At 46.2% G+C, this 27263-nt stretch overlaps 1 protein-coding gene across 1 annotated transcript in view; it reads left to right on the top strand.

The window, feature by feature from the left end:
• The window catches only part of TG (thyroglobulin), a 242372-nt gene that overhangs the window by 44702 nt on the left and 170407 nt on the right, over positions 1 to 27263 (top strand). Inside the window, exons 21-25 of the mRNA XM_027132515.1 lie at positions 5080 to 5229; positions 7184 to 7354; positions 19573 to 19689; positions 20224 to 20339; positions 23963 to 24071. Coding sequence (XP_026988316.1) covers positions 5080 to 5229; positions 7184 to 7354; positions 19573 to 19689; positions 20224 to 20339; positions 23963 to 24071 — 663 coding nt within the window. The remainder of the gene's footprint in view (positions 1 to 5079; positions 5230 to 7183; positions 7355 to 19572; positions 19690 to 20223; positions 20340 to 23962; positions 24072 to 27263) is intronic.

Consider the following 27263-nt stretch of genomic DNA (forward strand, 5'->3'; position numbering starts at 1 on the left):
AGGCGGTGTTGATAAGGGGGTCTGGGAGCCCCACTTGAAGAGGCTCACCAACCTCGGGTGCCCCCTCTGGAGCTTGGAGCCAAGAGGCGGGACAGCAGGAGATGGAGAGAGGGACCAGTCAAGCGCCAGGTCCCCATTTCCTGTGTGTAAAATAAAGGGGGTGGACTGGGAATCTGGTCCTCGGTTCCCTCTAGGGAACTCGGTTGATGATTAGATGGCCATTTCCTGTCTACCAGGACAGATAGTGCGGCTCAGCTGGGAAGTGGGAGGGGAAGCTGAGCCAGGAGCACAGACAGACTTGCCTGACGGGTGTCAAGCAGTGGAGACCCAGGGAATCAGAACCCGGCCTCGGGGTGACCGGGCTTCAGAGAGAGTGGGAGTTATAGGGTGGGCCTGTGAATGAAAGGTTTGGCCAGGGCTGCACTTGCTGCAGAACAGGAGTGGCCACCTTTTTCTGTAAAGGGCCAAAGCAAGTCTTTTAGCCTTTGCAGACCATTCTGTTTCTGTCTCGTGGACTCAGCTTGTCCATTGTGGGGAGAGAAACGTGGCTGTGTCCTAATAAAACTTTGCTTGCCAAATGGAAGCTGAGCTGCATTTGGCCTGAGGGCTGTAGTCTACCCATCCTAGCTCTACACAAACCTACATTTTGTTCTTCAACTGCGGCAGCTTTTTACCAAGTTACAGAGCATTGTTGATCACACCTTTAAGCCCCACCCCTTACTCCAAATGGTTAGAAAGGTCCAGAATGGAATTCACAAAAGCTGTACCAAAAGCCCTGGATCTTCTCCAGTATCAATGATAACATCCATTCTCTATTGAATTTCTGCATTGCTCTGGTCCAGGATGTCAGGTATTTTTGATGCCATGGGGTGGACGAAGCAGCCGGGGGGCATACAGTTAAGAGCGTGAGGAAACTGCTCTTGGAAGTCAGGTAGCCCTGGGTTCAAGTCTTAGCTCCAGCACCTTCTCAGCGTGGGTTCTTGGGACACTGCCCACCTTCACTAGGCGTAATCTGGAAAACAGGGACAGTAGTACCTATTTCATGGGGACTGTGGTTTGCATAGCTGAATATAATGGATACAAAGCACATTGCTTTACACAAAGTGAAACTTCAGCACATTGTTTTGTTGTTAATTGTCCGTGTGAGATTTAAACTCAGCCCTGCTCTTTCCAAATTCTTTGTTCTGTCCGGTGATTCACAAGTCTCCCTTCTCAACAAGGGCTCTTGGTGAAATCACGCCCTCGGATTCTTGTATCTATTCTTACTGGCTCTTTTTCCTTCTGAAGCACATCTGGAATACAGCTGTGAGGCTACAAGCAGAGCATTGTCCTGTGGAGATAAGGCAGGGTTTCTGTATGTCATCGTGGGGGGCCAATCTGGATGGTCTCCGGGGGGACGTGACTCAGGGAGACTGGTGGGAATGTCCGCCTCCCGTGACTCAGGCAGGCGTAGCAGCCTTAGTCTAGGCAGTGCCTACTGCAAGGGGTGGAGGCTTTGCTTGCACCTCCCACGCGGTCAGTTGTGTTCACCCTCTTGCCTCACTGCCAGCCAGGTGGCTTCCCCTCAGAATTATCTGCTGGCAACCTTCATACCAGGTTGTTCCATTAAGGAGAATCCCAGAGAAATTGTCTGGATTTTCCATTTCCATTCTGAACACCATTCACTGTCACTCGTTCACTGCAAATTCTTATAATAGAGCTAGTTCTCTACGGATTTTTTCCTGAAGTAACATGTTATGTCTTGTTTCCTTCCTCCCTCCCTCCTTTCCTTCCTTCCTTCTTTCTATTCATGCATCTGTCCATGCAAGCATCTGTCCTTCCTTCCATCAGTCCTCCCATCCATCCTTCCATCCATCCATCCATCCATCCATTCCATCCAAACTTTCAAAATATAATTATGTGTCAAATACCACGTGACATTCTTAGGGAAGCAAAAGTCATAGCTCCACTTTCAAGGAGCCCACAGTCTAGCTGAAGCGAGGTTAAGTGAAAAGACAGCTAAAATACCATGTGAAAAGCCTTTTGCATCCCAGTCAGGGCAGTCAGGGATGGCTTGCTGGGGTAGTAAAGGCTGGCACGAAGTCTTAAAGGCTAGTTAAAATTGTCGCTTGGGCAAGAGCAGACAAGAAGTGGTGTGTGTGTGTGTGTGTGTGTGTGTGTACGTGTGTACGTGTGTGTGCCCCCGTGTCGAGTTCGCTAAAGTGATGAAGCACATTCCAGAAATGGAGATTAGCGCAAAAGCAGGGAGTTACGAGGTGCTGTGGCATTATGGGGACAGTGCACATGGTTTGCGTGACAGGAGAATGGGGCCTGAGAGATAGGAGAGGACCAGAGTGGGAGAGACCTGGGGGCACAGCAAGGGGCTGGGTTTGGTGGGGTCACCAGGGGCAAATTTTAAGTTGGAGAGTGACGGGGCCAGGGGTGGGGTTGAGCAAAGCAGGCTAAGGAGTGAAGGAAGGTTATGCTTCCTCAGATATTTTTCTTCAGCAGAAACACGACTGCTGTTGTTTGGGGACTTTGGGAATGGGTTGGCTAGACGGATGGCATAACCCCAAAGCTCTGTGCAACTTGCAAACTCAAATTGGCCAAATTGCCTCATTTTACGGAAGAGGGAACGGAGGCGCCAGGGATTTCCCAGTGATTTCCATGAAGGGATTTAACTGAGGGATAGACATCCAGTTGCTGCGGCGGACTCAGGGTCTCTAGGAGGACCCACCTGCTGGGGAAGGAGGCAACGGAGCCTCACCGTGATGTTCACAAAGGTGCCTTTGGGTGGAAAAGACTCTTGACGTCAGACATGGAAAGAAACAGAACACAGGTTCCTTGCGCGTGCTCGAGAGGCCTGAAATGTATGGCAGCAAAAATTCCCAGCTCTCTTTTTTCTGCCCCTTCACCTGCACCTTGGGTTCAGAGGCAGCAACTAAGGCTGGCTTAAAAGGTTTTGTTTTCCTTTAGCAATGAACTTGGAGACTACTTGAAAAAACAGCCACAGTACTGAGGTAAAAATACTAGAGAAGATCAACAATGTGACTCATAGAAGTAACGAAACCCTGCTCTCTGAGCGAGGATGTGCATGGCACAGGGCAGGCCGGAAAACACACCATTCAGTTTCCAGGGTGTGCCTGGAGTTTCTGATTTACTCAGAAACACCACACACATATGCATGCTCAAGAGAGTAGCTCTCAGATCCACGCTGGCTCCGTTCGAGCACATCCTACACGTTTGTGCTCACATCGTCGTCAAAGGAAGGTGGTTGAATTGGTGTGTGGAGAAAAGGCTTTGGTTTGGTGAGAATGGGGCTTGAATCCCACCCCTGTCATCTCGCTGCCTGGTTGACCTTGCCCTTGAACATCAGTTTTCTCCAGGCTAGAATGGCGCTGATAGCTTTCCCATAATGTGGTGACATTGTAATACCTGGCACTGTGCTTGGCGCGTTCTATAATTTTACTTCCTCCCTGCCCTTTTCAGAAGAGCATGCTGGGGGCGTCATGCATGAGTGTCCTGAGGCTCAGCTTTCTCATCTGTGAAGTGCAGGTAGAACGCTAACTCCTGGGTATGCTGTAGTGATGTACACGTGGCACATAGAGGAGTGCCAGGCACAAAGACAGCACCCCCAAGAGTGGGCACTCTTTTGGCTCCCACCCTTACTGGGTAGCAGCTCACTTCTTCTAGAAGTTATTTGGAGAAATCTCCAGAACACAACCCTGAATCAAGAAAAAAGACAAAATAGAACCTCCTTCCGCCATCCCCTTCTCTGAGCTGTCAGAATCTGTGTGGCCAAGTTCACGCACTCGCCTCAGAGCAGGGCTCTTGGACGCCAACTTAGAACCCTCATGCGGCATGCATCTGTCCAGTTTGGCTTTCTAGTTTCTCAGCTCGTATCATATTGGAGGAGCCAAATTAGGAAGGGTTGGGAGTGTTAGAATCAGAGGGACAGAAAGACTGCTGATTGACAGGGGAGCACAGGGAGGAGACGAATGAGGTGAATGAGGCATCCAGGCTGCAAGACGTGAGTAGGTCCTCACTCTCAGGGTCACACTTGGAGTTTCTGAGTAAATCAGACTCAACAAGCCAACTGTGAGGGCCTCTGTCAGTCCTGTGCCCTGGGCGTCTCACTCGCCTCCCGGTAGTCTCAGGTCTGAGCCATGCCATCACCGACTGACCAAGCGGGAGAGGCCACATTCAAGTGAGATGGTGCTGAATTGTTGAAATCACCCCACAGAGGGAGGGCACTCTGTTTGGACAGAGTAGGTGCTGAGGTTGGCTGCCAGGAATGGCTCCCTCAAGTCTAGAATGAATTACCATGTGTTGAGCACCTGTGAGTCTGGCATTATGATATGTGCTTTCTGTACATCATCACTGCACTCCAACGGGATAATATTATTAATCCTTTTTTTACAGAGGAGAAAATGGAGCCTCAGGGAAGTCCAGAGGCATTTAGGTAGAGTGGGGTGGGGAATTTTACCCGATCTGTTTGACCCCAAAGTTTGCACCCACCACTGTGCTCTCCCATATTCCCATGGCAACCTATGGAGGGACGCTCATGTTTCAAGATGTTCTCAACTTCATCCCATGACAACCTTCTCTTTGTCTAGTAAGCTCTAGCTCAGTAGCTGGCTTTAGTTGGCTTTTATCTTTCCGTTCCTTGAATAATCCAAACTCATTCCTGCCTCAGGATTTTCGCACTTGCTGTTCTCTCTGCTCAGAATTCTCTTCTGCATCTTGGCCTAGGGTATTCCTCACCCATCAGGTCTCATGTGTCGCCTCTCAGAGGGGCTTTCCTCACTTCCTCGTGCCCTCTGCTCCTGCTTCATTTCACTCAACTCTGACATTCTGGTTGGACACCCTCTCATCCTACCAGCCCATCAGCTCCTGGAGAGCAGGAACTTTGTCGACCCTCTTCACGGCTTATCCCCTACTCTTAGAGCCTGACGCACAGCAGATTCTCAGTGGGCAATTTGTTAAATGAATGAGCTCTTGTCTGACTTTGGAGTTTCAGAGACCCTGTGTGTTCTGAGGTTGTAACTATAAAGCTAGTATCTTGTTCTTTAACCTCATTGCTCTGTTTATCTTTTCTAGTTAAGTGTCCTGAAGGAAGCTATTTTCAGGATGAGCAGTGTATTCCCTGTCCTGCTGGATTCTACCAAGAACAGGCAGGCAGCCTGGCCTGCGTCCCTTGTCCTGTGGGCAGAACGACCATTTCCGTTGGAGCTTTCAGCCAGACTCACTGTAAGTTCTAAAGGGTCCCACTTCGAAAGAGAAACCCTACAATGTCATGGGGACCCTGCAGGACATCTCAACCTTGTTACTACTGAACTTTTGAGACAGATAATCCTTCGTTCTGGAGCGCCGTCCCTTGCATGACAGGATGCTTATTTAGCAGCACCACTGCTCCTTACCTATTAGATGCCAGTAGTACCACCCACGCACACCAAGTTGTGACAACCAAACTGTCTCCAGACAATGCCAGATGTCTCCTAGATGGGGGCAAAATTGTCCACCCTTGAGAACCATTGGATACAGATCGTAATCCAAAGGGCACCACCTTTGAATGCCTGTGCTCTGTCAAGAGCTAGGCCAGACCTTTTGCCCGTGTTGCTTCATTCAATCCTCCCAACTCCCCTTCTAGGTAAACATATTGAACCCAACTTTTACGTATAAAACGGCTAAGGCTCACGGAAGAAATTTAGCTAAAGTCACTCAGCTAGAAAGTGACATAGCTGGCCTTTGATCTTGGCATTGTCTGATTCTGAAACTTCTGATTTTTGTAAGTCAATGTTATCAGATTAAGAAGTGGAAGATGTTTTCCACCTACGATCATTACCACTGTGTAGCTCATATTCCCTTTCTGGCCCCATGAATCTGTCAGGACTGTGTGTACCGGTGGCCTTCCTGTATGTCATGTGATTTCACTTGGCCTATTTACTTAACAGTCAACTGGGGAGTGTTGGGTTTTCTCTAGCAGGGGCCCATAACTTGCCTTGTCGCAAATCTTTTCATGTTAGTCTGAAATGGTGTCAACATGAGGCATTGCTTAAAATCAGAGTAGTGTTTAGAATTGTAAAATAATCAAAAGAAGTCAAGTCACCTTCTGTGACAGAGGCAGTTTCCTTGGTCAGGAGAGCAGTGGAAATAGGGCGGTATTTCCAAGAAAGTAAATAGAGGAATTTCCTAGGCCAGATGTCTGACATTCCTTCCGGAGGAGAAACTCTTTCCCAGGAACTCAGAGTGTCCTTGACACTCGGGCATCCCGCTCAGTTTGCACACGTTGGCTCCAGACACTGTGGTTTGGGATGACATGAAGTGTTGTCACACGGCCCCGAGGAATCCTTTCTTGAAAGAAGGTCCCTGCAGAGCGCTGATCTTTGTGGAGCAGGTGCTGCCTACATGGCAGGGAGCAGAGGGGGAGGCGGAGGCTCACCACCCCCCAACCCCATTTCCATCCCCACGATCCCTCCTACTGGCACTGTGACCTCGGCCAAGTCACCTTCCTTCTCTGAATGTCAACTTCCAGAAATGGGGATAAAGACCAAGCACATATTTCTTATTATAAATCACAGTGTCAAAGCCTGGGACGTGTAGGAGGCTTGTATTATATGTCAGACACTGAGCAAGGTACTGGAATAAAGTAGGGAGCAAAGCCAGATGAGGTCCCTGCCTGCCTGGGAGGGAGTCAGACAGCTGCAAAACGTTCCTTCCTGCAGACCAATGGAAATGATAACTGTGCCGGCTCTGAGCAGAGGTAGGGGTCAAGAGGAGAGTGTGTAACACTCGGGCGTCAAGGGGTCTGGGGGCTTCCCTGAGGAAATGAGGACTGGCCGGTGAAGAGTTAACTCCTTGCAGACTGGGGAGAAGGATGCACCAGGAGAAGAACCGGGGGGCAGAACCTGAGTCCCAGCAAATGGTATCAGAGCAGGCGGTGCGTTCCAGGCTGACTGTGGACACACAGGGGCACATGCAGGGTCAGATGGGCGGGGCCAGGTCACAGCGGCCTTAGTGGCCCAAAGGCGAGCCCAGACTTTGTCTTTTGGTCGGGGTGGTGACACTGACAAGTTTTAAGCTGGGGGGTGTCTGGCTCCAACGTGTGACTTGGACGTCTGATCAAGGACTGAGAGCCTGGGGTCCGGCAGGGAGGGGACCCCAGAGGCACGGCACTGAGAGCTGTATCCATCTTTGGTTCCAGGTGTCACTGGCTGTCAGAAGAATGAGGCAGGCCTGCGGTGTGACCAGGACGGCCAGTACCGAGCCAGCCAGAGGGATGGGGCCAGCGGGAAGGCCTTCTGCGTGGACAGCGAGGGGCAGAGGCTGCCGTGGTCAGAGACGGAGGCCCTGCTGATGGATGCCCAGTGTCTGAGTACGTGCAGGCTGTTAAGTCAGCCACTCCTGGGGACAGGGCCTGTAATCCCAAGGGCTTTCTAGAAGGGGAGAGACATGTGAGATGCAGTTGTCCCCAACCTTTCATTTCAAAAACTTTTAACCTATGTAGGAGTTGAAAGAATAGTAGGAAGAACAAATACTCGTCACCCAGATCCAAAAATTGTTATTGTTTTGCTCTTTCTCTCTCTCTTTTAATCATTGGAAAGTATATTTCAGACATCATGAAACCTCACCCCTAAATACTTCAGCATCATGAGAAATGAATTCAAAAATCATTCGTCTGCTGAGGTTTCCTTTCTTGTGGGCAGCTTGCCTCCAAAAAGCTGGTCAGCATTTCTCCCTCAGTGGGATGTTGGGGGAAGACCCGAGTGCCAGTCCTTCTTCCATGTTACTTCCATGTTACTTGCTGGGTTACCCAGAGCAAATCGCTCAACTTCTCTGATGCTCATCACCCCAGAAGCCTCCTGCTTGCCTCCTGAGACACTGTGAGGGTCAATATTATCCTATGAAGATGCCAAACATTGAGCCCAGCTCTTCAATGAGATAATGGGTGCGAAAGAACTGACAGGAGTCCTATAATCCTAGGTGCATGGGAGTGGGACCAGAACTAATTTAATCCCAGTTGTGCCCTTTACTGGTCGTGCAGTGCTGGGCAAGTCACTTATATTCAACAGTTTCCCCATCTGTAAAATGGGATTGTTAATGCCTTAGCGAAGTGTTAATGAATAATGCCTTAGCGGGGTGTGTGTGTGTGTGTGTGTCTGTGTGTGTGTGTGTGTGTGTGTGTGTGTCTGTGTGTGTCTGTGTGTGTGTGTGTCTGTCCATGGATAAATTGCAAATCCAGTGAAAATCTTTATTATTATTTGTCAGTATCCCTCCTCTTGGGCAGAAATAGCAATTGGGGAGTTAGAGCTGGAAGTGCTTTAAGAGATCAGTTAGGCAGATCTTTGTTATCCTTTACAAATGAGGGAGAAGACGTCCTCAGAGGGAAAGCAACTTGCCCAAGGACCACGGTGATTACTGGCCATTCTGGGTGCTTGCATCTTAACTCTGGCCCTCTTTGCATCCGTACCGCTGGCTTGGCTGTGCGGATTGTAATGCGCACTTTGTGAAGCATTTCCTGGCTTGTTCTGCCCTGTGTTCATCTGGAGCAGACAGGCCAGTTTAATCAGTGGCACCAGAAATGTTTATGAGGAGCAGCTCAGCTTTGCCAACTTTGATGACGCCTCCCTGAAGTACAGGTTTATGAATAGCCTCCAGGTTCGTCCTCAGCATCTTGGCTTCTTATGCAAAGCTTGGAGCTTAGATTTCCCTTTCTGGATATGCAGGAGGATTTCCATGTTAAGAAGCTGGGCCCCCACTGGGATGGCAGCATGCTGTCTCAGAATCCTTTCAACTTGACTTTGAGATCTTTCTCTTTGGGCATGGGATTGAAGTCTCATTATTGAGGTTTTTGTCCCCTAGAAAAGGTGAAGCGCATAGAGGTCAGCTGTGTAATTCCCCGAAAAGGTATCCACCGGCGAGGACGGTGCCCCTTCCACATCCCTACACCACCTCCCTCTGTCCGACCTGGATCCTCAGACACGTCGATCACTGCTGTAGCCTCCTGATTCATCTCTCTGCTCCAGCCTTGCCTCCATCCAATGATTTGCCCACGGTGCTTCAGAGCAGTTAAGAGGCAATTCTACTTATACAATTCCCATTAAAACTCTTCAGTGAACCATAATTCAAAAAGAGTCATGTACCAAAATGTTCATTGCAGCTCTATTTACAATAGCCCGGAGATGGAAACAACCTAAGTGTCCATCATCAGATGAATGGATAAAGAAGATGTAGCACATATATACAATGCAATATTACTCAGCCATAAAAAGAAACAAAATTGAGCTATTTGTAATGAGGTGGATGGACCTAGAGTCTGTCATACAGAGTGAAGTAAGTCAGAAAGAGAAAGACAAATACCGTATGCTAACACATATATATGGAATTTAAGAAAAAAAATGACATGAAGAACCTAGGGGTAAGACAGGAATAAAGACACAGACCTACTAGAGAATGGACTTGAGGATATGGGGAGGGGGAAGGGTAAGCTGTGACAAAGCAAGAGAGTGGCATGGACATATAGACACTACCAAACGTAAGGTAGATAGCTAGTGGGAAGCAGCCGCATAGCACAGGGAGATCACCTCTAGGTGCTTTGTGACCACCTAGAGGGGTGGGATAGGGAGGGTGGGAGGGAGGGAGACGCAAGAGGGAAGAGATATGGGAACATATGTATATGTATAACTGATTCACTTTGTTATAAAGCAGAAACTAACACACCATTGTAAAGCAATTATACAGGATACAGTAGAATTGCACCGCCTCAGGGCCCTCTCTGGACTCTAGCCTCATTAGACAACATGTTCCTTTGCGGCTAGACCTGTATCTTTCTTTTTGTTCTATTCGAGAGTAGCTGGCGCTTGTCTTGTCCACACAATGAATGAATGGCTCTAATTATCTGGGCTTCTTTGGAACTATTTCCTAAAGGTCATCAGGGAAAGGGATTCTCCCACCACCTGAATTCCTGCAGCCAGTCTGACAAGCCCTGACACCGAGGCGGGGTGTCCCTGCAGGGGGCAGAGGGACCCAGCATTTCCTGAGTTGGTACCGGGTACTCCGAGCTGCTCTGTTTATTCCTCACACCAGGCAGCTGAGACTCTCAGAGGCTGAGACATGCCCGGGACACAGAACTGGTGAGGGCGGTGGCATCAGGACTGGCTGATTCCAGAGCTAGTGCCCCTTCCCCATTGCCAGCCGCCTCCACACCTTATCTCTCTCTGCTGCACCTTCAGCGTGGCCCCCTTGATCTTTCTGACATTGCCTGTGGTAAACCCTTTGTTTAGACCTTGGCCAGTGGAAATATTTCAAGCTCATCTTCCCTTTAACTCTAGATCCAGTTTTCTAGTTCTGCCCTTTGTTGGTCCACACCAAAGACCTCATATTCCATGTCAAGTGCTCAAACAGAGGAATACGCCTACCATTGGAATTACACCGTCTTCATAACGTTCTGCCTTGGTTTCCTGGTGTTGTAATGATTTTGGCAGTCATCCATCCATCCAATAAGTAGGAAACTAGTATATATCTGTCACTATCCTAGCTGGCGGGTGTTCACATTATCATCAGAACATTATCCTTGTCTTGGAAAGAGACAGGCACATAAATAGCCACAGTACACTGTGCGGAATCATGATAAAATAGAGCGATGTGCCCAGATGCTGACCCTTTATACTTTCCCCCAAACATTTGTAAATATCTGTTATGTATGTAAATTCGTAACTATCTGTAAGGCATGTGGCAGATTACACCAACAGAATGTATAAATCTGCACACTAACTCAATATTCCACGGAATCATTGGTAGCTCAGTTCATAAATTGTTTCTGTTCTGTTTGTCAATGAGCTTCTTCACAGAACTCTGAAATGTCAGGACCTCCATCACCAAGGTGTCCCTTGTGTGAAAACCAGCAGATTCTCTAACTGAAGTGCTAAACTTAACACCATTTATGGCTCCTGAGAAGATTTTAATTGGAAACTGAAAAATGTTTCAAATTTTATTTAGTCTCCTAGAATGCTGTAAGCTGCTGGTCCATAGCAACCAAGCCTCAGGGACACTGGCTGCCTATAACGTGGTGTTTGCTGGACTGCAGCTTCTGATCCCCATACATAGGATAACAAGGAGTATAAAAAATAAAAAAGAGAGGAGGAGATGAGAGCGGAGGGACTGAGTATGGGCTGAGCACATGAACTTGGCAACTTCAATGATCAATGAAGGACCACTTTGTAAAATTAGAATTTGTATTTTAGAATTTGTTTTTTAGCATCTTTATTGGAGTATAATTGCTTTACAATGTTGTGTTAGTTTCTGCTGTATCACAAAGTGAATCAGTTATACGTATACATATATCCCCATAGCCCCTCCCTTTTGTGTCTCCCTCCCACCCTCCCTATCCCACCCCTCTAGATGGTCACAAAGCACTGAGCTGATCTCCCTGTGCTATGCGGCTGCTTCCCACTAGCTATCTATTTTACATTTGGTAGTGTATATGTCTATGCCACTCTCTCACTACGTGCCAGCTTACCCTTCCCCCTTCCTCATGTCCTCAAGTCCATTCTCTATGTCTGCGTCTTTATTCCTGTCCTTCCCCTAAGTTCTCCAGCACCTTTCCTTTTTTTTTTTTTTTAGACTCCATATATATGTGTTAGCATATGGTATTTGTTTTTCTATTTCTGACTTACTTCACTCTGTATGACAGACTCTAGGTCCATCCACCTCACTACAAATTACTCAATTTCGTTTCTTTTTATGGCTGAGTAATATTCCATTGTATATATGTGCCACATCTTCTTTATCCATTCATCTGTCAATGGACACTTAGGTTGCTTCCACATCCTGGCTATTGTAAATAGTGCTGCAATGAACATTGTGTTACATGACTCTTTTTGATTTATGGTTTTCTCAGGGTATATGCCCAGTACTGGGATTTCTGGGTCATATGGTAATTCTGTTTTTAGTTTTTTAAGGAACCTCCATACTGTTCTCCATACTGGCTGTACCAATTTACATTCCCACCAACAGTGCAAGAGGGTTCCTTTTCTCCACACCCTCTCCAGCATTTATTGTTTATAGAATTTTTGATGATGGCCATTCTGACTGGTGTGAGGTGATACCTCACTGTAGTTTTGACTTGCATTTCTCTAACGATTAGTGATGTTGAGCATCCTTTCATGTATTTGTTGGCAATCTGTATATCTTCTTTGGAGAAACATCTATTTAGGCCTTCTGCCCATTTTTGGATTGGGTTGTTTGTTTTTTTGATATTGAGCTGCATGAGCTGCTTGTATATTTTGGAGATGAATCCTTTGTCAGTTGCTTTGTTTGCAAACATTTTCTCCCATTCTGAGTACTGTCTTTTCATCTTGTTTATGGTTTCTTTTGCTGTGCAAAAGGTTTTACATTTCATTAGGTCCCATTTGTTTATTTTTGTTTTTATTTCCATTTCTGTAGGAGGTGGGCCAAAAAGGATCTTGCTGTGATTTATGTCATAGAGTGTTCTGCCTATGTTTTCCTCTAAGAGTTTTATTGTGTCTGGCCTTACATTTAGGTCTTTGATCCATTTTGAGTTTATTTTTGTGTATGGGGTTAGGGACTGTTCTAATTTCATTCTTTTACATGTAGCTGTCCAGTTTTCCCAGCACCACTTATGGAAGAGGCTGTCTTTTCTCCACTGTATATCCTTACCTCCTTTATCAAAGATAAGGTGGCCATATGTTTGTGGGTTTATCTCTGGGCTTTCTATCCTGTTCCATTGATCTATATTTCTGTTTTTGTGCCAGTACCATTACTGTCTTGATTACTGTAGCTTTGTAGTATAGTCTGAAGTCAGGGAGCCTGATTCCTCCCGCTCCATTTTTCTTTCTCAAGATTGATTTGGCTGTTTGGGGTCTTTTGTGTTTCCATACAAATTGTGAAATGTTTTGTTCTAGTTCTGTGAAAAATGCTATTGGTAGTTTGATAGGGATTGCATTGAATCTGTAGATTGCTTTGGATAGTATAGTCATTTTCACAATGTTGATTCTTCCAATCCAAGAACATGATATATATCTCCATCTGTTTCTATCATCTTTAATTTCTTTCATCAGTGTCTTATAGTTTTCTACAAACAGGTCTTTTGTCTCCTTAGGTAGGTTTATTCTTAGGTATTTTATTCCTTTTGTTGTAATGGTAAATGGGAGTCTTTTCTTGATTTCAATTTCAGAGTTTTCATCATTAGTATATAGGAATGCCAGAGATTTCTGTGCATTAATTTTGTATCTTGCTACTTTACTAAATTCAATGATTAGCTCTAGTAGTTTTCTGGTAGCATCTTTAGGGTTCTCTATGTATAGTATCATGTCATCTGCAAACAGTGACAGTTTTACTTCTTCTTTTCTGATTTGTATTCCTTTTATTTCTTTTTCTTCTCTGATTGCTGTGGCTAAAACTTCCAAAACTATGTTGAATAATAACAGTGAGAGTGGGCAACCTTGTCTTATTCCTGATCTTTGTGGAAGTGGTTTCAGTTTTTCACCATTGAGAATGATGTTGGCTGTGGATTTGCCATATATGGCCTTTATTATGTTGAGGTAAGCTCCCTCTATGCCTACTTTCTGGATGGGTTTTATCATAAATGGGTGTTGAATTTTATCAAAAGCTTTCTCTGCATCGATTGAGATGATCATATGGTTTTTCTCCTTCAATTTGTTAATATGGTTTATCACATTGATTGATTTGCATATATTGAAGAATCCTTGCATTCCTGGGATAAACCCCACTTGATCATGGTGTATGATCCTTTTAATGTGCTGTTGGATTCTGTTTGCTAGTATCTTCTTGAGGATTTTTGCATCTATGTTCATCAGTGATATTGGCCTGTAGTTTTCTTTTTTTGTGACATCTTTCTCTGGTTTTGGTATCAGGGTGATGGTGGCCTCATAGAATGAGTTTGGGAGTGTTCTTCCCTCTGCTATATTTTGGAAGAGTTTGAGAAGGATAGGTGTTAGCTCTTCTCTAAATGTTTGATGGATTCGCCTGTGAAGCCATCTGGTCCTGGGCTTTTGTTTGTTGGAACATTTTTAATCACAGTTTCATTTTAAGTGCTTGTGATTGGTTGGTTCATATTTTCTATTTCTTCCTGGTTCAGTCTTGGAAGGTTATGCTTTTATAATAATTTGTCCATTTTATTGGCATATAGTTGCTTGTAGTAATCTCTCATGATTCTTTGTATTTCTGCAGTGTCAGTTGTTACTTCTCTTTTTTCATTTCTAATTCTGTTGATTTGAGTTCTTGTCTCTTTTTTTCTTCATGAGTCTGGCTAATGGTTTATCAATTTTGTTTATCTTCTCAAAGAACCAGCTTTTAGTTTTATTGATCTTTACAATCGTTTCCTTCATTTCTTTTTCATTTATTTCTGATCTCATCTTTATGATTTCTTTCCTTCTGCTAACTTGGGGTTTTTTTTTGTTCTTCTTTCTGTAATTGCTTTAGGTTTAAAGTTAGGTTGTTTGAGATTTTTCTTGTTTCTTGAGGTAGGATTGTATTGCTGTAAACTTCCCTCTTAGAACTACTTTTGCTGCATCCCATAGGTTTTGGGTTGTTGTGTTTTCATTGTCATTTGTTTCTAGGTATTTTTTGAAATCCTCTTTGATTTCTTTAGTGATCTCTTGGTTATTTAGTAGTGTATTGTTTAGCCTCCATGTGTTTGTATTTTTTACAGTTTTCTTCCTGTAATTGATGTCTAGTCTCATAGAGTTGTGGTTGGAAAAGATACTTGATATGATTTCAATTTTCTTAAATTTACCAAGGCTTGATTTGTGACCCAAGATATGATCTATCCTGGTGAATGTTCCCTGAGCACTTGAGAAGAAAGTGTATTCTGTTGTTTTTGGATGGAATGTCCTATAAATATCCGTTACGTCCATCTTATTTAATGTGTCATTTAAAGCTTGTGTTTCCTTATTTATTTTCATTTTGGATGATCTGTCCATTGGTGAAAGTGGGGTGTTAAAGTCCTTTACTATTATTCTGTTACTGTCGATTTCCCCCTTTATGGCTGTTAGCATTTGCCTTATGTATTGAGGTGCTCCTATGTTGGGTGCATAAATATTTACAATTGTTATATCTTCTTCTTGGATTGATCCCTTGATCATTATGTAGTGTCCTTCTTTGTCTCTTGTAACAGTCTTTATTTTAAAGTCTATTTTATCTGATATGAGTATTGCTACTCCAGCTTTCTTTTGATTTCCGTTTCCATGGAATATCTTTTTCCATCCCCTCACTTTTAGTCCATATGCGTCCCTAGGTCTGAAGTGGGTCTCTTGTAGACAGCATATATATGGGTCTTGTTTTTGTATTCATTCAGACAGTCTATGACTTTTGGTTGGAGCATTTTATCCATTTACATATAAGGTAATTATCGATATGTATATTCCTATTACCATTTTCTTAATTGTTTTGGGTTTGTTTTTGTACATCTTTTCCTTCTCTTGTGTTTCCTGCCTAGAGAAGTTCCTTTCGCATTTGTTGTAAAGCTGGCATGGTGGTGCTGACTTTTCTTAGCTTTTGCTTGTCTGTAAATGTTTTAATTTGTCTATCGAATCTGAATGAGATCCTTACTGGGTAGAGTCATCTTGGTGGTACGTTTTTCCCTTTCATCAGTTTAAATATGTCCTGCCACTCCCTTCTGACTTGCAGAGTTTCTGCTGAAAGATCAGCTGTTAACCTTATGGGGATTCCCTTGTATGTTATTTGTTGTTTTTCCCTTGCTGCTTTTAATATTTTTTCTTTGTATTTATTTTTTGATAGGTTGATTAATATGTGTCTTGGCATGTTTCTCCTTGGATTTATCCCGTATGGGACTTTGTGTGCTTCCTCGACTTGATTGACTATTTCCTTTCCCATATTAAGGAAGTTTTCAACTATAATCTCTTCAAATATTTCTCAGTCCCTTTCTTTTTCTCTTCTTCTTCTGGGACCCCTATAATTTGAATGTTTGTGTGTTTAATGTTGTCCCAGGGGTCTCTGAGGCTGTCCTCAATTCTTTTCATTCTTTTTTCTTTATTCTGCTCTGCAGTAGTTATTTCCACCATTTTATCTTCCAGGTCACTTATCCGTTCTTCTGCCTCAGTTATCCTGCCATTGATTCCTTCTAGAGAATTTTCAATTTCATTTATTGTTTTTTTCATCATTGTTTGCTCTATAGTTCTAGGTCCTTGTTAAACATTTCTTGTATTTTCTCCATTCTATTTCCAAGATTTTGCATCATGTTTACTATCATTACTCTGAATTGTTTTTCAGGTAGACTGCCTATTTCCTCTTCATTTGTTTGGTCTGGTAGGTTTTTACCTTGCTCTCTCATCTGCTGTGTATTTCTCTGTCTTCTCATTTTGCTAAACTTACTGTGTTTGGGGTCTTCTTTTCGCAGGCTGCAGGTTCATAGTTCCCGTTGTTTTTGGTGTCTGTCCCCCAGTGGGTGAGGTTGGTTCAGTGGGTTGTGTAGGCTTCCTGGTGGAGGGGACTGGTGCCTGTGTTCTGGTGGATGAGGCTGGATCTTGTCTTTCTGGTGGACAGGACTGCCCCTGGTGGTGTGTTTTGGGGTGTCTTTGAACTTATTATGATTTTAGGCAACCTCTCTGCTAATGGGTGGGGTTGTGTTCCTATATTGCTAGCTGTTTGGCATGGGATGTCCAGCAGTGGAGCTTGCTGGTCGTTGAGTGGAGCTGGGTCTTAGCTTTGAGATGGAGATCTCTGGGAGAGCTCTCGCTGACTGATATTACGTGGGGCCAGGAGGTTTCTGGTGGAGCAATGTCCTGAACTTGGCTCTCCCACCTCAGAGGCTCAGGACTGACACCCAGCCGGAACACCAAGACCCTGTCAGCCACACCGCTCAGAAAAAAAGGGAGAAAAAAAGACAGAAAAATAAAATAAAATAAAGTTACTGAAATAAAAATATATATATATATAATAAAAAATTTAAAAAGTAATAAAAAAAGAGAGCAAGGAAACCAAGAAACAAATCCACAATGATAACAAGCACTAAGAACTATACTGAGATAAACATAAAAATCAGAAACTAATCAGTTGCATACAGCAAACCCCAAGTCTACAGTTGTTCTCAAAGTCCACCGCCTCAATTTTGGGCTGATTCCTTGTCTATTCAGGTATTCCACAGATGCAGGGTACATGGAGTTGACTGTTGAGATTTAATCTGCTGCTTCTGAGGCTGCTGGGAGAGATTTCCCTTTCTCTTCTTTGTTAGCACAACTCCCAGGGGCTCAGCTTTGGATTTGTCCCCGCCTCTGCATGTAGGTCGCTGGAGGGCGTCTGTTCTTCGCTCAGACAGGACGGGGTTAAAGGAGCCGCTGATTCGGGGTCTCTGGCTCACTCAGGCCGGGAGGAGGGAGGGGCACGGAGTGCGGGGCGAGCCTGCGGTGGCAGAGGCCAGCATGACATTGCAGCAGCCTGGGTTGCGCCGTGCATTCTCCTGGGGAAGTTGTCCCTGAGTCATGGGACCCTGGCAGTGGTGGGCTGCACAGGCTCCTGGGAGGGGAGGTGTGGAGAGTGACCTGCTCTCACACACAGGCTTCTTGGTGGCTGCAGCAGCAGCCTTAGCATCTCATGCCTGTCTCTGGTGTCTGTGCTGATAGCTGCAGCTCACACCCATCTCTGGAGCTCGTTTAGGCCGTGCTCTGAATCCCCTCTCCTCGCACACCAAGAAACAATGGTGTCTTGCCTCTTAGGCAGGTCCAGAGTTTTTCCCGGACTCCCTCTTGGCTAGCTGTGGTGCACTAGCCTGTTCAGGCTGTGTTAACGCAGCCAACCCCAGTCCTCTTCCTGGGATCCGACCTCCGAAGCCCGAGCCTCAGCTCCCAGCCCCCGCCTGCCCTGGAGTGTGAGCAGACAAGCCTCTCTGGCTGGTGAGTGCCGGTCGGCACCGATCCTCTGTGCAGGAATCTCTCTGCTTTGCCCTCCGCACCCCTGTGGCTGCACTCTCCTGCATGGCTCTGAAGCTTCCCCCCTGCTCACCCCCGTCTCCACCAGTGAAGGGGCTTCCTAGTGCGTGGAAACCTTTCCTCCTTCACAGCTCCCTCCCAGAGGGGCAGGTCCCATCCCTATTCTTTTTTCTCTGTTTTTGCTTTTTTCTTTTGCCCTACCCCAGGTACGTGGGGAGTTTCTTGCCTTTTGGGAAGTCTGAGGTCTTCTGCCAGCGTTCAGTAGGTGTTCTGTAGGAGTTGTTCCACGTGTAGATGTATTTTTGATGTATTTGTGGGGAGGAAGGTGATCTCCACGTCTTACTCCTCTGCCATCTTGAAGGTCCTCTCAAAATTAGAGATATCAAGATTTTTAGAGGCTTAATACATGCCATTTCTATTATATTAATGCTGCCCTCTCCCATTCCCACTCCAAAGGTAATAAACTTTTTTCTGCACTTATTATGAAAACTGAGAATATATTGCTTTGGATGGCTTTGAATTTATTGACATGATGAAAACCAACTCAGACATGGTCTCTTTTATAAAGCAGTGGATATGTGTGAGAATGAGGACTTACATACATGTTTATAATCATGTCTACAAAAAACTAGTACTCATGCACTTCAGGGTTTGTTTTTGATAGTTACCTGCAAAATATTGACAGTCTTGGGCATTTTGGCTTGTCAGATAAGTCTCATTCCTTGAGAGTTACATGCAGTGCTTTTTGCTTGGTGAAAAGTGAGTTCCAAGTCTCATAGCCTGGAGAAATTTTATTTCTTTCTCCTCTCTTATCTAGTTCCATGAGCATGTGACTCTGTCATTCCTACAGATAGGAGCTCAGGTGTGTTGATGGTACCTGGGAAAACAGATGCTAACATATTTAAACAAATACTATCATAAACATATCTGAGCCTCATGACACATTTTCAGACTTACGTGAACCCATGTGCACATGTTTTATTTGTCTTTTAAAAATAACTAACTTCTTTCCAGAAAGTGGACAAGTTGTTTTAAAATAAATATGAGATATCATTATAAATAAAATATTTTATTTATAGAATTATACATAAAATAATTATGAGATATCATTAGCATTCAAAGATAAGGACAATGGGCTTCCCTGGTGGTGCGGTGGTTGAGAGTCCGCCTGCTGATGCAGGGGACACGGGTTCGTGCCCCAGTCCGGGAAGATCCCACATGCCGCGGAGCGGCTGGCCCCGTGAGCCATGGCCGCTGAGCCTGTGCGTCCGGAGCCTGTGCTCCGCAATGGGAGAGGCCACAGCGGTGATAGGCCCGCGTACTGCAAAAAAAAAAAAAAGATAAGGACAAGGAAATATAAATTTAGATAGAAAATCAATATCAATGTGAAAAAGGGAGTTGTGAGGACTAATACAATATTAAATTATTCTTCTTACTTCCTGACAATGAGGTGGAAAAAGGAGACATGGCAAGTTACAGCTGTCAGTATTAGCCATGAGGCAGCATTCTGGAACTACGCTTAAAAGGGAATTTCTCTTTTTGGAACACCTGTGTGACCAAGGGCTGTGAGTGGGAAGTGATTTCTTGACCTAAAACTCTTTTTGGCTTCTCTGCAGCGGCCCCAGACCCCTCAGAGTCAAATCTCATAGATTTGCTTTCCTTTCAGTGATGAGGAAATTTGAGAAGCTCCCAGAATCTAAGGTGATCTTCGATGCAGATGTCGCTGTGCTGGTCAAGTCCGAAGTTCCCAGTTCTGAGTCCTCACTGACGCAGTGCTTGGCAGGTGAGGGGCCGGGCACCTGGGTGGTGCCGTACGAATATGCTGTGCTGATCTTGCAAGACACATCAAGTACAACCCTTGAAATGATCATCAAATATACGGTATAAAAAATACTTTGTAAATCACTTGATTCTCAAAATGTGCATCCAACTCATAATTTCAGTTAGAAGTTTATAGTGCATCCACCACCTGCCAAGAACGAGGCTCTGCCAGATGTTAGGGAGCAGAACTGAAGGACATTCGTTCCTTGTAGAGCATTTTGTCCAGATCAGGAGATGTATCTGTTTATTTCAGCGGTCGGGCCAGGGGTGGGTAATAACAGCTACCACTTATTGAGTATTCATCTTTACGAGCATTGTCTCATAATCCTCCAGTCCTCCATGAATAGTCATTGTAACCCATGTTACTGTGTGTGTGTGTGTGTGTGTGTGTGTGTGTGTGTGTGTGTTTGGGGGGGCAGGGAGTAGGGGGTATGTGTCCGTCTGTCCTCAGCATCTCCTGAGGGACTGGTGGGTGACTGTCCCATGGTGCTTGCAGACTGTGCTCTAGATGAAACCTGCAGCTTCCTCACGGTGTCCACGGTGGGATCAGAAGTCTCCTGCGATTTCTATGCTTGGGCAAGTGACAACTTCGCCTGCACAACTTCTGGTCGGGTGAGTCGTGGCAGCTGCATGGTGGGCCTGTCTCTTGTCCTACATCAGACATGCCCTGATTGAATTGACACCACTTTGATCAGGTGATGGAATGAGATTGTCAATAGCTGATACCACGTTACCTCCATTTCTTCAAAACGATGGGACTTTGGGAAATTAAAACTGCAGAGGACCAGTGATGGCTCAGGATGAAGTTAACTTAGGGACTGTTTATCTGAGCAGCACCATTTCCAGACAGATCCATCAGAAGAGGATTTCAGTGATGAGCCCCCTCCTTCTGTCCCCCACCTGCTTATCTCATTGGGTAGCTTGGGCCACTGGACGCACCAGGACATTGTCCAGAGACCAAAATACCATCTGTCTCTCTGAGCCCCAGACCCCAGCATTCCTTCCCATTGTAGAAGTAAAACATGATTATGGCTTAAAACGGAAAAGAAAGTTAAATATTAGTTAGAACCACATGAAATTGCTGTTTCAGTAAGTGAAAGCTGGTCGGGTATCAGCAATTTCATTGTTACCATGAATTAGGACAGAAAGGTATGCAGTGAAAAGCAATTCTCCTAACTTCCTAACTCTTAGCCACATGCAAATCTCCATTTTCCCTCCTCCATTCCTTATGGATCCTTCCAGAACATTTCTATGTGTTTATAAGTGTTTATTACATAAAAACATTTTGTTTACATGCTAATATTTTACAATGCATATTCTTTTCTACCTTGATTTTCTTACATAATATTTATCTTTCTGTATCTAAAAAATGACCCTTGTTCTTTTTAATGGCAACATACCAATCCATTCTTTGCATGGACCTCATTTATCTCACATTTAAGGGCATATAGATTTGTTAGCAGTTTTTTTTTAAATACATTTATTTATTTTATTTATTTATTTTTGGCTGCGTTGGGTCTTCATTGCTGCATGTGGGCTTTCTCTAGTTGTGGCGAGTGGGGGCCACTCTTAGTTGCGGTGTGTGGGCTTCTCATTGCGGTGACTTCTCTTGTTGTGGAGCACGGGCTCTAGGCACGCGGGTTTCAGTAGTTGTAGCACACGGGCTCAGTAGCTGTGGCTCATGGGGTCTAGAGCGCAGGCTTAGTAGTTGTGGCGCATAGGCTTAGTTGCTCCTCGGCATGTGGGATCTTCCCAGACTAGGGCTCGAACCCGTGTCCCCTGCATTGGCAGGTGGATTCTTAACCACTGTATCACCAGGGAAGTCCCCTGTTAGCAGTTTTGCATCAGCACCAGGTACCAGTGCTTGTGTGCAAGTGCATATTCATAAGTGACAGCCCAGAAACCGCATGGAAGGTGGACCCCTGAATTTTAGGACTCAAGCTGGGGCCTGGAGCTGTAGGATCTTGAGAAAAGTAGGGAGCTGTCTTGGATTGAATCTCAACCCTGTCATTTTGGGGCTGTTTACCATGTGCAGGTTCCTTAACCTCTGTCTCGTCATCGGTAAGATGGAGTCTGGTGAGGATCTGAGAGACTAACTCCATACACACAGTAGATTGCTGAGGACACGTTCACTTCTTTGAGTTTAAAGCATTTTGAGGAGGATGACGGCGCCTTTGTTTGTTTTTGCGATCATGATTCAGACCTGCCTTAAGATATATCAGGGGGAAAAGGGGGTGGGGTCGGGGAGGGAGGATGGGCTAGTAGACGGGTGACACTCAGCAAGAACTCACCACCTTAACCCATTAAGGTCAGTACTGAGCCGTGCTCTCAGTGTCACCTCTCCTGCCCTGGGACAGTGCAGACAGGCTGGGCTTATTTGTTATCAGGGTCCAGGTGGTGCTCCCGCATCTTGGCTGGTCCATGGTGAGTGATTCTGCTAATAATGAGACACCTCTGTCCAGACTTCTGTCAGGTCCTTTGTGGTCTGAGGGTCACAGCTGTCAGTGACAGTGGTTCCCTAGGCAACTGTCACATCCTTGGGAATCCCTGATCTAAAGAACGTCTGCTACTTGTGTTTCCCTAAGGGATCAGAACCAGCTTATAGAATTAAAAATAACAGAAAGAGCTGACATTTGTTGAGCGCTTACTAAGCACCTGGCATTTCTGTGAGTAAATATCTTAGATTATTGATCATCTGATCTTCTGCTGACAGGTGCTTGCTCAGTAAGTGTGGATTTTAGTCTACAAGATATACAACATTTCATTTTATTAAAAAAGACAAAAGAAGAACTAACTCTAACTTCAACCCCTCACCACGAGAGATACTGTCTTACAGGGAGAGCAGTTAGAAGGCGACTCTGGAGCCAGGTTGCCTGGGTTCAAGTCCCAGTCCCACTACTTGCTTGTTGCTCTTTTGCACCTTGGTTCCTCAGAGCCCTCATAAATATGGGGTAATAACGGCACCCGCGTCACAGGACTGTTGTGAAGTCATACGTGGGAAAACTCACAGGACAGTTTCTGCTACAAAGGAAATGCTCAGTGACCTTTGTCCTAGTCGTCACCATTGTTGTTAGTGTCTTATCCACACATCAGGTCGACGGGGATTCCATCTCAACCATTAGTAAGGCTCCTCTCTGGGGCCAGGGCCCTGCAGTGCCTTTGACCGTGAGGGATCGGTCCACTCAGTCCAGAGCCGAGGCCACGGTTCCAGGAGCCGACTTCAGGCCCCTTGGCACCACTGGGTCTGGGCCAGGCTCGGGGTGGGGAAGGGACTCTTGCTGAGGCAGGGGCCCCGTGCTTTGGGTTCCCTCCGCCCCCTCCCTCAGTGCCCGCCGCCACCCAGCAGAGCCTGACTGCAGACGGGGCCAGGGCTCCTGTAATCTGGGACCCAAGACTCAGGTCCTTGTCAGTCTGCAGGAATCCCGCCTCCTCAAAGGCCCTTCTTCCCTCCTCAGACCATCATCCGTTCAGTGAGTTTGGGTTTTTTTCAAAAAGCAAGGAGAGCTGTTGCCTTCAAATCGCCTTTGTTTTAGCCTCTGCCCTCCCCAAATTCCCAAAATTGAACTGGGAAACTCAAAGTTGGGCAACTTTGCAGGGGGTGGGGGCAGGGAGGGGGCAAAATACTAGAAACAAGACAGAAATTGATACAGATTTAGCCTACCACGCCCACACGCAAGAGCTCTGGACCTAGGGGTCAGAGGCACTGGAAAACAGCAAGACCTTTAGAAGCCTGACCGCCCCATTTCCAGGCTAAAGAACCTTCCCCTGATCCTCCCTGTGTACAAGCGGTGTGCCAATCCCTGAGAACAACTAGACCTAGTTAATGAAAACACCCACAGGATCCCAGGTCTCCATCTCTGCCGTTTCTTCTGCTTACAATCCCCCGTCTCTTGTTTCCACCTGACAAACTCTTATTTATACGTCAGAACCCCACCCAGATTCACTTTTTCTGGGAAAATTTTCTAGCTCTCCTTTCTCAATAGAGTTAACCACTCCTTCTTCAGGGGTAATTATCTCCTCTTTTATTACACATGTCTTTGCAGCTAACACTCTGGGCTGGAATTTACTGCTTACATGTCTGTGTGCTTCAATAGATGGGGAGAAACTAAGGAGCAGGAATCTTCTATTTATCTTTGTAAGCCCCGTGCCTAGCTTTGGTTAGAATTTAATAAATGTTTGTTGAATTTAATTGTTAAGTGTCACCGGACAATAATTCAGCCTCTTTCCACGTTTAGGAGGAAGATGCACTGGGGACCTCGGAGGCCACCAGCTTTGGAAGTCTGATGTGCCGGGTGAAAGCGAGGAGCAGGGGTGGAGACTCTCCAGCTGTGTATCTGAAAAAGGGTAGGTTGATGAGCTGGGTAGCTCGGGGCCCCAGTGGCTTAGCCTGTTCAGTGTCTGGGGCTGCTTTCCCGCAGGACACATTTAGAGAGGAGCCACGCTGCCCCCAGCGCAAGGGACAGGGAGGCCCATCCTGCAGGTGAGCGATTCAGTTGCAGAGCAGACACGAAGGCTGCGGGCAGAGGCCAGCTGAGTCCACACTGTGTGCCCTGTGCAAGCTCATGTGGCTGCCTGTGATACGGGGGTGTCCCCAGCAGGGCCATAGGCCCTGGGCTCCCTGCAGCTGCCCACCTTGGCCCTCCATCTCACGGAGCTTCACTCCCCTCTCCCTTTCCTGTCCACCCTCCCCGGAAGCTGTCAGACCTTCTCATAAGCAGCCAGACCTCCAAGCTCTTGTCTCTCCCTGCCCTGCACTCAGGACCTCCCCGGCTGCAGTGTGTATGCACGTTACCTGGGGGCTGGTAACACTGCAGATGCCGAGTCAGTAAGTCAGGGTAAGGCCAAGATTTTGCCTATCGAATAACCTCTCAGGGACGCCAAAGCAGCTGGTCCCTGGACTGCACTTTGAGTAGCGAAGCCGTCTCGTGTTTTACAGTTTACAGCTCACTTCCCCAGACACCTTTCATTCCACCCTCACAGAGATTCTTGAAGGAAGGTGAAAATGGGATCATAATCCCTGTTTTACAGATGAGAAAACTGAGGCTCAGAGAGATTAAGAGTGTTGCACAAGGTCATATTGCTAGTAAACTGGGGATCTGGGTTTGAATCTAAGTGCGTCTGATTCCCCTACACGGCCTCACAGAGGGGGTCAGGGAGATACTTTTGGTCGCTGTAACGAAGCAGTGGGTCTTTCCCAAGAATCCTACAGCCTGCACGACTCTGCCCTACCCATCAGGGCCAAGAGAGGGGACAGCAGTGCAGGGTCCTGAGCCCTGGCCCACGACTACACTCTGCCCGTGAGCTATGATGCCCTTTCTAGTCACCGCTCTCCCGGCCTTGCTTCCTGCGGTTAAGGGTGAGGGGGCTGGAGCCCACCTGGGGGGTTGACCCCAGCTCTGCCACCACGAGCTGTGTGTGACGGTGGACAAGTTCCTTGCCATTGTAGGCTGCTGTGATTCCGTTAGTCAAATAGGAGTCGCAGGTGAACTGAGGTTGTTGGGGGGTGGGAATGAGGATGCTTTCAGAATGATGCAATGCTTTTAAAACAGTGTGCGGCGTGTGGTAAAGAGCCAGAGGAGGGCTTCTACGATCCTTGTCACTCTTGCTAACAGTTTCCCGATGACCCGAGGCAATGGCTGTGGACCGGAAGATAGTCCAGGGGACCTGAGCGAGGACTGGGGCGGGGGGCGGCATTGGAATGAAGGTGGCAGGCATGTCACTTCCTTAGGTCTGAAGCTCCGGGCAGGCAGCCTGCTCCCAGCAGCTTCAGAATTGCGCTGTGAGCAGCTGGCGATGGAGAGGATGCCTTGGACCAGGCCCAGGGCCTCGGCCGACCTCGGTAGCAGGCTCAGCCCACGGCGGGGACAAGCGTCTGTGTACTTTTGTCTCTGGTCCTTCTTTCACCTAATACCTCCATCCTGTCTGAAATGAGAGCTCCCCTGGGAGAATGGAGTCCAGCAGAGCTGGGTTTTCTCTGATCTCTGGCCAGGTTTTAGAATTTCTGCCCCAGTGTTTATTCCAATTATTTTTACTACCCATTTTGAAAAATGACAGAGCACAGAAATTATTTTCTGAAAAGGAAAACCAAAATAAAACAAGTAACCCCTCTCAAAAATGTTCTTTAAAACCCTACTTTGGCCTTTTATCATATTTTTTAAAAAAGGCAATTGTATTTCTTTTTAAGTGTTTGTTATTTTTTTCTCCTCCTTGTCTCCTGAAAGTTTATACTTTGGGGGAAAATTGCAAGGGAAATTGTGAAGCTTCTTTGCTGCCAAGCTAAATCAAGGGCAGAAATGTTTTTTGCCTTTTTTTGGTTTTGTTTTGTTTTGCCTTTTATATTTTCAAGCAGAAAATGCACAGACCCAGCCATTCTGGGTTCTGTTGTAATGAAAAGAGAAGGGATGTAAACTGGATCTGGCTTTAGATTCCCCCACTCCCAACGTACTAGTTCTATCTTTGATCAGGAACAACTTCTTTATTTTACTTTCTGTAAAGTGGGAATAAAGTGGCACAGCTGAGCAGAAAAGGACACAGTTCCTGAAAGTCTCCTGCACAGTCCATGGCACCCAGTAGGTAGTCAGCATGTCCCTCCACAGGCCTGCGCTTAAGTGACCTGGAAGATGGGACAGCTGGGTCCATCCTCCAGGGCCGTCCTCTGTCCATACCCACTTAAGGTCCGTGGCCTTGACTGTGGAGGAGGAGCCATGTGATTTTTCAGTATCAAAGGAAGTCAGGGCCTGAAGGTTCCTTGGAGATTATCTAGCCCTCATGTCACAGGTGAAGCCTAGAAACAGGAAGCATCTTGTCCCACTGCATCCGGGTGGACCAAGGACTGTAGGCCCGACCTCCCCCAACTAGGGAGCATCTCCCAGACCTGCTCCATTGTCTAGGACTCCACCACCGTGTGGGTGAGCCCAGCACTGCACGCCCCATACATGTTTACTGAGTGCCTGTGGAAGGATACACACTTCGCGGGTGCTGTGGATGCCACTGTGATCGAAACAGACAGCATCCCTGATTGATAGAGGAATTGGTCCAGCAATAAAAGCACTTCAAGAGGGTGATAAGTGCTTTGATGAAAATGAAACAGGACTTTAGGGTAAAGATGGACGTGGGCTACCTAGAAGAGCCAAATTCCTGGAGAAGAAAGTGGAACAGTAGTTACTCAGGGCTGGGGGCGGGGGGAGTGGGGAGTTAGTATTTGATGGGGACAGAGTTTGAGTTGGGAGGATGAAAAGTTCTGGAAGTGGATGGGGTGATGGTGCGCAATATCATGAATGTTCTTAACGCCACTGAACTATACACTTAAAAACGGTTAAAGTGGTAAATTGTTTGTTATGTATATTTTATGACAATTTAGAAAGGAAAAGAAAAATGAACATGAGCTGCTTTGGGTGCTCAGGGAAGGAACTTCAGAGAAGGGAATGTCGGAACTAAGGATGAGAAGGAGCCCACCGTGCCCAGATCTCAGGGCAGGCGGTCCTCTGTGCAGGCTGTGGGAGGATGCCCAGTGAGCTGAGACGCGGCCCTACCATC

This window comes from Aethalodelphis obliquidens, unplaced genomic scaffold, assembly GCF_003676395.1.
Source record: "Aethalodelphis obliquidens isolate GAN/ISIS:26980383/991018 unplaced genomic scaffold, ASM367639v1 scaffold41, whole genome shotgun sequence".
In the NCBI taxonomy this organism is placed as follows: domain Eukaryota; kingdom Metazoa; phylum Chordata; class Mammalia; order Artiodactyla; family Delphinidae; genus Aethalodelphis; species Aethalodelphis obliquidens.